Source organism: Sinocyclocheilus grahami, unplaced genomic scaffold, assembly GCF_001515645.1.
Source record: "Sinocyclocheilus grahami isolate Dianchi unplaced genomic scaffold, SAMN03320097.WGS_v1.1 scaffold132.1, whole genome shotgun sequence".
Lineage (NCBI taxonomy): Eukaryota > Metazoa > Chordata > Actinopteri > Cypriniformes > Cyprinidae > Sinocyclocheilus > Sinocyclocheilus grahami.
The window spans coordinates 1500909-1510199 of NW_015505311.1; the positions used below are offsets into that span (position 1 = coordinate 1500909).

The window sequence follows — 9291 nt, forward strand, 5'->3', positions numbered from 1 at the left end:
CCAAAAAGAGTCATATACTATAAAACAAAATTTTAGATTTTGGTGTACATTTAACATCTAATAGGCCTATGTGTAATTTGAACAACGGTGTTAATAAACGTAGGCTACGTGTTCTCTCAATATGCGCTCAAATTAATCGCGTTGCTATAACAAATTGATTGTAAACGACCTTGTGAAAATGACAAAATGTTATATAAATTGGTTTATTTAACCCAATGATGCATTGCGTAAGTTTATCTGTGCTGATCACGACACTATCGAGCGCAAAGTGAGAGGCGGTGCTTTACATCCACAATGAGGAGCAGAGACCCATCAGAGGCTCAGTCAAAACCACCTCACCATGATCCATGGGAATGCACACAGATCAGTCATGGGCATGCTGGTCTTATCAGTAGGAATACCGAGAAAACCTGAATTCACCGCAATTACTTTTGGGAGAAAGTTTTGCTTGGAGTTGATTTTTGATGTATAAGGTATGTTTGTAGCGTTAAAATGACGATTTACCTTCATGAAAGAGATAAACCCCAATCTCTCTTACTTTACGCGCAAAAGCGCACGGCATGAGGAACGCGCGTCAAAACTTCTCGCAAACTTCACTGACAAGGTCGCAGACATGTGAGAGTTCATCAACACCAATGAATTTCCATGTGGATAAGCCGCTCGTACACTGATGCCAGAGAGCCGGGAGCAGGATGAAGGTGTGTAACCGTGGAGTGCAGATGCTCCTCTCCACGGCGGGGGCTTTCGCAGCCTTCAGCCTGATGACCATCGCGGTGGGCACCGACTACTGGTTGTACTCGCGTGGAGTCTGCAGGACCAAAAGCGTGAATGACAATGACACCAACCGAAAGAATGAAGAGGTACTTACGCACTCGGGGCTCTGGAGACAGTGCTGCATGGAAGGTATTTTTTTATAGCTCAAATTATGATTTTATTATGATTTTTATTTTATGATTGCAAGTAAGTTAGCTATTGCTGTTGCAATATACCTGTGGTATAAGTTATTGTTGCAATAAAACTGTGGTAAATTGATTGTCATTAAATGAATGAATGAAATAAATGACAGAAATGTTCTGAAATGTCCTTCCCACATGGATTTGGTTGAGATTTAATGTTACTGGAATAATTAAATTATGGCCTACATACTTGCACACTAAAAAATGGTAATGTAAACCTAAACATTTCAATTAACTTAAAGTATTCAAAAATAGTATAACATTACCAAATCAACCTAAATACATTAATTTATTCTAAGAAAACTATTATATATGGGATAAATTAGGTTAAAAAAAATAGCTTTTGCAGGTTACCACTTTTTAGTTTACAAAAAAGTACCAAAAATTGCCTTGCTATTTTTTTCATTGTACAATAGTTTTACCATGTTTTTTTTCATGTATCATGCTATCTTTAAAGTACCTTGGATTACTCATGAATATAGTAAACATTCACTCTAATAGTATATATGTTACATCTTACTATCACTGTCATTACCACACACCACTTTTTTGTAATGCTTGTGGGTCAGATGACTATAAATGTTTATAAGTTGGAGCCAAATCAAACCCTGTGGGATGATTTATTTATCTGATTATTGATGGAATTATTTTTACTTTCTCGCACAATACACGTTCCTCTAGTTTCGACCCATTTGTCACACCCTCTCCTACTCTCTGGCCTATATCAGTTCAAAGTCAATTCTTTTAATGGAAAGTGTAATGAAGCGTTCACTCTGTTAAAAGGGCATCAAAGTGGTAGCGTTCACTTTACGTGTGTGAATGCAGGAGTGTGTGTGAGATATTTAGGGTAGTAGTAGACTTATGAAAGCTGTTTGACACAGACCATACACTTTCTCTACTATTGGTGTTCTCTATAACATCAATTATGCACACAAAAAGATACATCAACAGAAATACAGCTATTAAACATGCAGATGCATGTACATGCATGTGGCATCTACTTCACACACACACACACACACACACACATGCCCATGCAGTGACTATACAACAACAACAAAAGAAAGCAATGGAACCCCACTTTAATTAGCTTGTATATTTTGCTTTAGATCTCTAATAATAGTTACTGTGGCTCATGATATTTGATATGTGGAATGACACTGAGAGAAAGAGAAAATGTGTTGCCCAGTTAAAAGAGAACTAGTTCTCTTTTAACTGGGCAACACATTTTCTGTCTTTGAAAGGCATTTTCTGTCAGTTTGCCTGTCTGTGTTTTGAGAGTGTCTAATTAGATGGGAGAATATTGATATTGTTAATGATTTGATAGCATTAGTCCAATCATGTGGAAAATGGCATTGGCCATTAACTGAGGCATGTGTGATTGTGAATGTCTGGTGTTTCTTACAGGCATATTTAAAGGGGTTTGTAAGAACATTGATCATTTTCCAGAGGATGCAGATTATGAACAAAATGCTGCAGAATATCTACTGCGTGAGTATCTACAAATGTTTCACATTCAGTTAAAGGTCAAACACACACAATAAAAAAAACTTAGTGAAAAGCAGCACTTGTGAACTCCATAGTTTCCAATTGAATCCCACAGTTACTAGAGTTATTGTCACTGTTTCTACACATTTTGGAAAAGTGTGTAAAAGTACTGAATTTAATTTGAGTAATTGAGTCATTGAGTATTTGAGTATGAAAAAAAACTGTTTGCAAACTATTGCCGCCATTCGGTTTTGTAAATCAAACTGCATCAGGTGAATATACGCAGGTTCTTGTCATGTAAGCACATGCTATCACTTAAAGAAAACCAATAAAAAATACTGAGATGACAGTATTATATACTAAATCTAACATTGAAAAATTTATTAACCATTTATGTGGAATACGGACTGAAAAATCTACAGAGTGGTGAGTATGGAATTTTGAAATGAAAAATGTGTTACAATACTATAGTCAGGATGTTCTCTTGAAAAAATCCACAATGCTAACAATGTTACCACCAGAATATATACACACACACACACACACAAACACACACACACACATATATGTTGTAATGTGTGTGTGTGTGTGTGTGTGTGTATATATATATATATATATATATATGAAGAGTTCAGATGCAAAAGCCTCTAAATGCCGTCTGAAATTTTCTTCTAAAATTGGCATTTTTATCAGGCTCCTATATTTATGTTCAGTTATTTCACTTGAATTGCATAGAAAAGGACCTATACATTGCCATTAGAATAAAATTACTGAACCTAAACATAGCAGCCTAATAAAAATGCTAATTTTAGACGAAAATTTCAGATGGCACTTAGAGGCTTTTGCATCTGAACTCTTCATATATTCTGGTGGTAACATTGCTAACATTGTAGATTTTTGCAAGAGAACATCCTGACTTTAATTTCAATTCTACTTCAGTAAATCACTGCAAATGACTTTATATCAGAGACACTAATTTACAGATTAATGTGAAAATACACTATTAGAGATTGGTTATAATTTTTTGTTGTGTTTGTGTGACAGGTGCTGTGCGTGCCTCTAGTCTTTTCCCTATAATGAGTGTGGGACTGCTGTTCATTGGTGGAGTGTGTGTAGCCGCCAGTGAGTTCTACAAAAGCCGACACAACGTCATCCTGAGCGCAGGCATCTTTTTTGTCTCAGCTGGTATGTTCCTGCACATAGACTTTTACCTGATTGTTTAAATGGGTATGTACCATAGATGTTTTCATATGTGTCAATTATGATTGTATCTGCAAACAGCAATCACAGGGTGAAGCACCTCAATATCAGCCCAGTATAAGGTTGAGTAAACTTGTTTGATCATAGTAAAGCAGATTTTGCTTTACTTGTAACGTTTTAGCCTTTACCAGTAGGTGGCACTGTAACAAAATTTATGAGGTTTTCTTAAGACAATGAAATGGAAGAAATCATGCTTTAGTAAATCATATTTATGACATAAGAAGTCATAATTAGAACATAAAGAGTCAAACTTATGACCTATGAGATAAAAAGCTGAATTATGACAAAAATAGGAAATTTAAAGAAAACAAATCGAGATTATGACAAAACATTTTTAGATTAAATGTCGTAATTATGACAAAAAGTCAATAATGACATGAGTTGAAATCATGACTTAAAAAGACATAATTGTGATAGAAATGTTGTCCTTTTGTTTCATAAATGTGGCTTTTTGTCATAATACATAATTATACTTTTATGTCATAATTTTGACCTTTAATGTCATGGTTATGATTAGTTTCCCATATTTTTCTAAAATTTTTCCCCATGCTTGTCCTTTTATTTCATAATTATGACTTTGTAGTTATAATACACACACTTTGTATCTCATAATTATAACATAGTATCTCAAAATAGACTTTTTGTATGTCATAACTATGACTTGTTTTTTCTTATGTGACGGAGTCAAATTTTTGAGCCAGTAAGTCACAATTATGTGATCAAATAAAAAATTATTGGAGAATAAGTCACAATTCTGAAATGAAATGTTGAAATTTATATAGGACTTTTTTTTCATAATTTCAACCTTTTATGTAACAATCTTTTCATCTCATAAGTATGACTTAGTATCTCATAATTTTGACTTTTTATGTGGCATAAAAGGGCTTCCATACAAAGATATGTACAATGGTTCATATAAAACTACAGAATCGGTTCCAAGATAAAGTATTAATTTCTGTTTTGGTGTCTTTGGCAACTTCATGATTCTGGAAAATGGCATTGAAGACAAATTTTGTCTTGAATACTAATTTTTTTGCATTTGTATAATTTAAAAATGCTATATAATTTACTTAAGATTCCATATGATCACGTTTTATTCCGAGGAAATCCTATGAGAGATAACTTTTAGGGACATTTCTTAGCAAATTTGTCCCCAATGTAGCCTATGGTTAGGTTATAGAAACACAAGTGGATTGCAGCAAAAGAAGGAAAGTTAATCGCATCTTTTCTTTTAGGTCTCAGCAACATCATTGGCATTATAGTGTACATCTCATCTAACGCTGGAGACCCCAACCAGAGCGAGTCCAAGCGCAGTCACTGGTACGGCTGGAGCTTCTACTGCGGCGCTCTTTCCTTCATCATAGCGGAGACTGTAGGCGTCCTGACCGTGCACCTGTTCATCGATACACACCGTGTGTTGAGAGCACGTTCACAGCGCTCACTCCAAAGCAGCACACATTCCCTGCAGCAGCGGCGCTCGACCAGCTACCGTTCCCGCTACCGCTGGAGGCAGGGTCAAACCCGCGAACCTTCTCCGGCCCGTGACGGGAAAGACCTCGGGCTTTATGCTCTGGGACGCGGACCACCAACAGCTACTCACGCGCTCGCGCACAACTCCCTAGGCACTGGCCGTGGTTTTGCACAGTTTCATAACTCCGTCATCGCTAACAACAGCTTTGCAAATCCTCATGTTTTCACCATGCAGAACTCGGGGAAATCGGAAAGAGAGCTTCCGCACATACAGAACTCGTTGAGCACCGAGAAGAGGTTTGTGTTTCCAAATGCACATGAACTAAATTCAGTCAAACCGGAAAACGGAGACGTGCTGTCGCAGAACTATAAATTAAACTCAGTAAATCCCAGTAAAAGCCCAGTGTCCAGTGCACAGAATTCTAGGAATGACAATTCACACGTGCAAATTGTGTCTAAAAGTGGCACTGCGACAAGAACAACAACTCCGGTGTAAAAAAGAATGGTTTAAGACCCCTGCTGCTATGACGCTATATGAAAGGTCTGAGTGAAGATAAGCTATTTCCTTCACTGAATATATGCATATTATTCGCTTTTAGCTTTATGCACTAAATGAAGTGAATTGACTCTAAAAAAAAAAATGGTGCTGTTTATTGTGCCCTCTGCTGTCTCTATGCAGACGCGAACATGCTGCCTTGTCCTTGTCCAGATTTTTCGGATGCTATACTCTTCATGGTCACATGAGCAGCATATACTCATATGGACCCTTTTCAGAGACTGCAATGTCACGTTTCACAGTTATTAGCATCGTAAATCTAGAAAAGCATTTTATATTGTAATTGAAATACATTTATAACACTGTTTTATTACCTTGGCATTAAATTACAGAAAACTAGTTTACTGCTGTGTGGGTGTTTCTAATAAAACAGCTGAGGGAGTGAATGCAAATTTGACATTTTTTTCTCTTCTGACCACCATAATCAATCTCTCAATATTTTTTCCTCTTTTGTTAGGTCATAGAAACGCTGGATTTTTTTTCTTCTGCTATAGAAGCAAATGGGAACACAAAAAATACATAACTATGATGACTTCCGTTTCTGAGAAATGTGAAAAGGGTCCATCGGTTCATCAGTCATTTCTAGATCCATATGGGAAGAATTGTGAACAGTGCGTTCTTTCACACTCAATACCCACGAATGAGGTGCCCTTGAGCAAGTCACCGAACCCCCTATGGCTCACTGGGCGTTGCAGCAAAAATGGCTGCCCACTGCCCCAGGTGTGTGTGTGTGTGTTCACTACTCACTGCTGTGTGTGTGCACTTGGATGGGTTAAATGCAAAGCACAAATTCCAAGTATGGGTTACCATACTTGGCCTTCACGTCACGTTACGTCCATCACTATATAAACATATATCAAATGGTGTGATATACAGTGGGTACGGAAAGTATTCAGACCCCCTTAAATTTTTCACTCTTTGTTATATTGCAGCCATTTGCTAAAATCATTTAAGTTAATTTTTTTTCCTCATTAATGTACACACAGCACCCCATATTGACAGAAAAACACAGAATTGTTGACATTTTTGCAGATTTATTAAAAAAGAAAAACTGAAATATCACATGGTCCTAAGTATTCAGACCCTTTGCTCAAAGAGTGAAAAATTTAAGGGGGTCTGAATACTTTCCGTACCCACTGTATACTTTTGGCTCATTGTGTTCCTTTCCTTTTGACAGAAATAAGAAAAAAATACATACAAACTAGTATTGTTAAGCTTTTAATGTGTGCCAATGTATGGTAACAATTATTGCAAGTTATTATTAACCTCAAAAGAGAAATTTTCATGGCACTATTGTAGCAATTAGCATTCAGTCCTTAGTGTACATTTTATGTGCACTATTGGATTTGGTGATTTAACAAATATTTTTTATACAAATTTACTGACAATACAATTGATAGGACAGATGGCCTGGGGTAACAGGGTTAAGTGGATTGATTTTAGACTCAATGAGGGCACAACAGGATGGTGACATTAGTGTCTGGGTCACGGGACTGAACGTTGAACCCTTGTTAACATGTTAGCCAATCAGAAAATGTAGAAATATCTTGCTACCTCTGTTATTTGGTGTGTTCATTTATGCAAACACCAGGTTTGCTGTCACATTTTTGGAAGACAGAGCAGGAGTGTTTTTTTGTTTTATTAATTTTTTTCTTCACAAACAAATTTTAACAAAAGTTTCACTTTATATAAAAAACAATATGTTCTATCTTTCTGAATAAGTATAGAATTTTCTATTAATTCCTCATTTCTTATTATTATCAGTGTTAAAAACAGCTGTGCTGCTTAATATTTTTGTGGAAACCGTGATACATTTTTTAAGGATTCTTTGGTGAATAGAAAGTTCAAAAGAACAGCATTTATTTGTCATAGAAATCTTTTGTAACATTATAAATGTCTTTACTGTTACTTTTGATCAATCTAATGTATCACTGCTGAATAAAAGTATTAATTTCCTTAATAAAAAAATTCTTACTGACCCCAAATGTTCAAATGGTAGTGTACACTGGAAGGAGATCCCAAAGAAGTCTTTTTTCAATTAAAATATATTTTATTAGAGTGGCTCTATATGTTTGGCATAACAATGTTCTTATTTAAACAGATAAAATATTCTCACACTAGGCCAGAGCTTGTCGGGTTTTCTAAGAGTCTCCATTAAGCTGTCCAACTCTTCTCTAAATCCACAAGTTCCATGCCTTCACAGTAAGAGTGAGGACGAAACACTTTCACCTGGATATGAAGAACAGTTATGTGTTAATCATTTACAACAATATAGATATAGAGGGCCTCATTTATAAAACGTGCATACGCACAGATTTGATCTTAGAGTGTGCATACCCTAAAATCCACGCCAACATTCATATTTACAAAAACGGTCTTTGACATGGAAAAGTGTTTAGCGCCATGTCAGGGTCTAAGCAGATGTAGACACTTTTCCTTGTGGCAGAGAGTCGGAGTACTGCAGGTATTTGGAAAACTAAGCAATTCTTGCCGCTCACAATTCTCAAGTAATGGATTTGGATGTTGACTGGTGCTCTATATGTCAATGACATTAATTAGGTGGTGTTTACAAGGCAGCGATCTGAAATCATTTAGCTGCGCACAATTTCAAGATCATTTGCGATTTCTGAATTTCACATCTGAAAGAGAGGTGTACGTACGTTTTTTTTTTTAGTTTTTATGCGTATTCGGGATCAAACGTACTCAGATTTGATAAATGCTCGTAAGATCAAATGTAGGACAGTTTCTACACATTTTAATGAGACCCAGAGCCTTTTGTGTATGTGTCTTACTGTGGTGGTATTCCTGTTGAGCTGTTGCAGCAAAGGGAATGGTGTCCACTGAATCGGCTCGATCGGCCAGCTACAGACTGACAGGTCACTAGCCTTCCCAGAATCCACCACACCATCTGCCAAGCTGCAGTTGCTGAGATCCCAACCATACTGAGAACTGTAAGCGCAAACATACATGGATAAATCATGTGAACAATTTCACAACTCTTTTTATGGTAATACTATGGTACTTTATACATTACCATTCAAACTTTGGGGTGTTTTTTTTTTATTCAGCAAGAACTCATTAAAGGGGTCGTTCTCCTTTCCTTCTCTTTGGAGTGTTACAAGCTGTTCGTGCATAGATAAGATCCCTAAAGTTGCAAAGACTAAAGTCTCAAACCCAAAGAGATATTCTTTATAAAAGTTAAGACTGATTCACACCCTCCTAAAACACCCCGTTTAAACACGCCCCCACATGTCTACGTGACGATGTGGGAAGATTTGCATAACACCGCCAAAATGTTCACGCAAAGAAAGAAGGCGTAACTTTATTGTTGCTGCCACTGCCGCCATCATGTTGTGAAGACGCTGTGTGTTTCGTTGCGAAACCGAAAATACTTTGTTTGGCCTTCCAAAAGTTCAACCCAAATATTCAGATGTGTGCAGCGCATTTTATGGAGGACTGTTTCCTGATCCTGGGAGAGTAGACTACAATGCTGGCTGTTCTGACTCACAGACTGTAAGTACGTTTTCATATTTAAAGAATTTGCCACTGACGATTCAAACG

General features: G+C 36.7%; 2 protein-coding genes across 3 annotated transcripts in view; one reads left to right on the forward strand and one right to left on the reverse strand.

Moving 5' to 3' along the window:
- Positions 1–340: 340 nt before the first annotated feature.
- Positions 341–6117, forward strand: LOC107590766 (voltage-dependent calcium channel gamma-3 subunit-like). The gene is made up of 4 exons (XM_016279669.1): positions 341–903; positions 2364–2447; positions 3489–3629; positions 4940–6117. Exons 1-4 carry the CDS (start codon positions 693–695, stop codon positions 5668–5670), a joined length of 1167 nt encoding a protein of 388 aa, XP_016135155.1. The 5' UTR covers positions 341–692; the 3' UTR covers positions 5671–6117.
- Positions 6118–7793: 1676 nt separating this feature from the next.
- LOC107590712 (uncharacterized threonine-rich GPI-anchored glycoprotein PJ4664.02-like) overlaps positions 7794–9291 on the reverse strand; it is a 9792-nt gene continuing 8294 nt past the window's right edge. For both annotated transcript variants that reach the window (XM_016279620.1, XM_016279619.1), the window contains exons 10-11: positions 8523–8679; positions 7794–7959 (exon numbers count right to left, since the gene is read on the reverse strand). In XM_016279620.1, the coding sequence (XP_016135106.1) occupies positions 7885–7959; positions 8523–8679 (232 nt within the window). In that variant the 3' untranslated portion in view covers positions 7794–7884. The remainder of the gene's footprint in view (positions 7960–8522; positions 8680–9291) is intronic.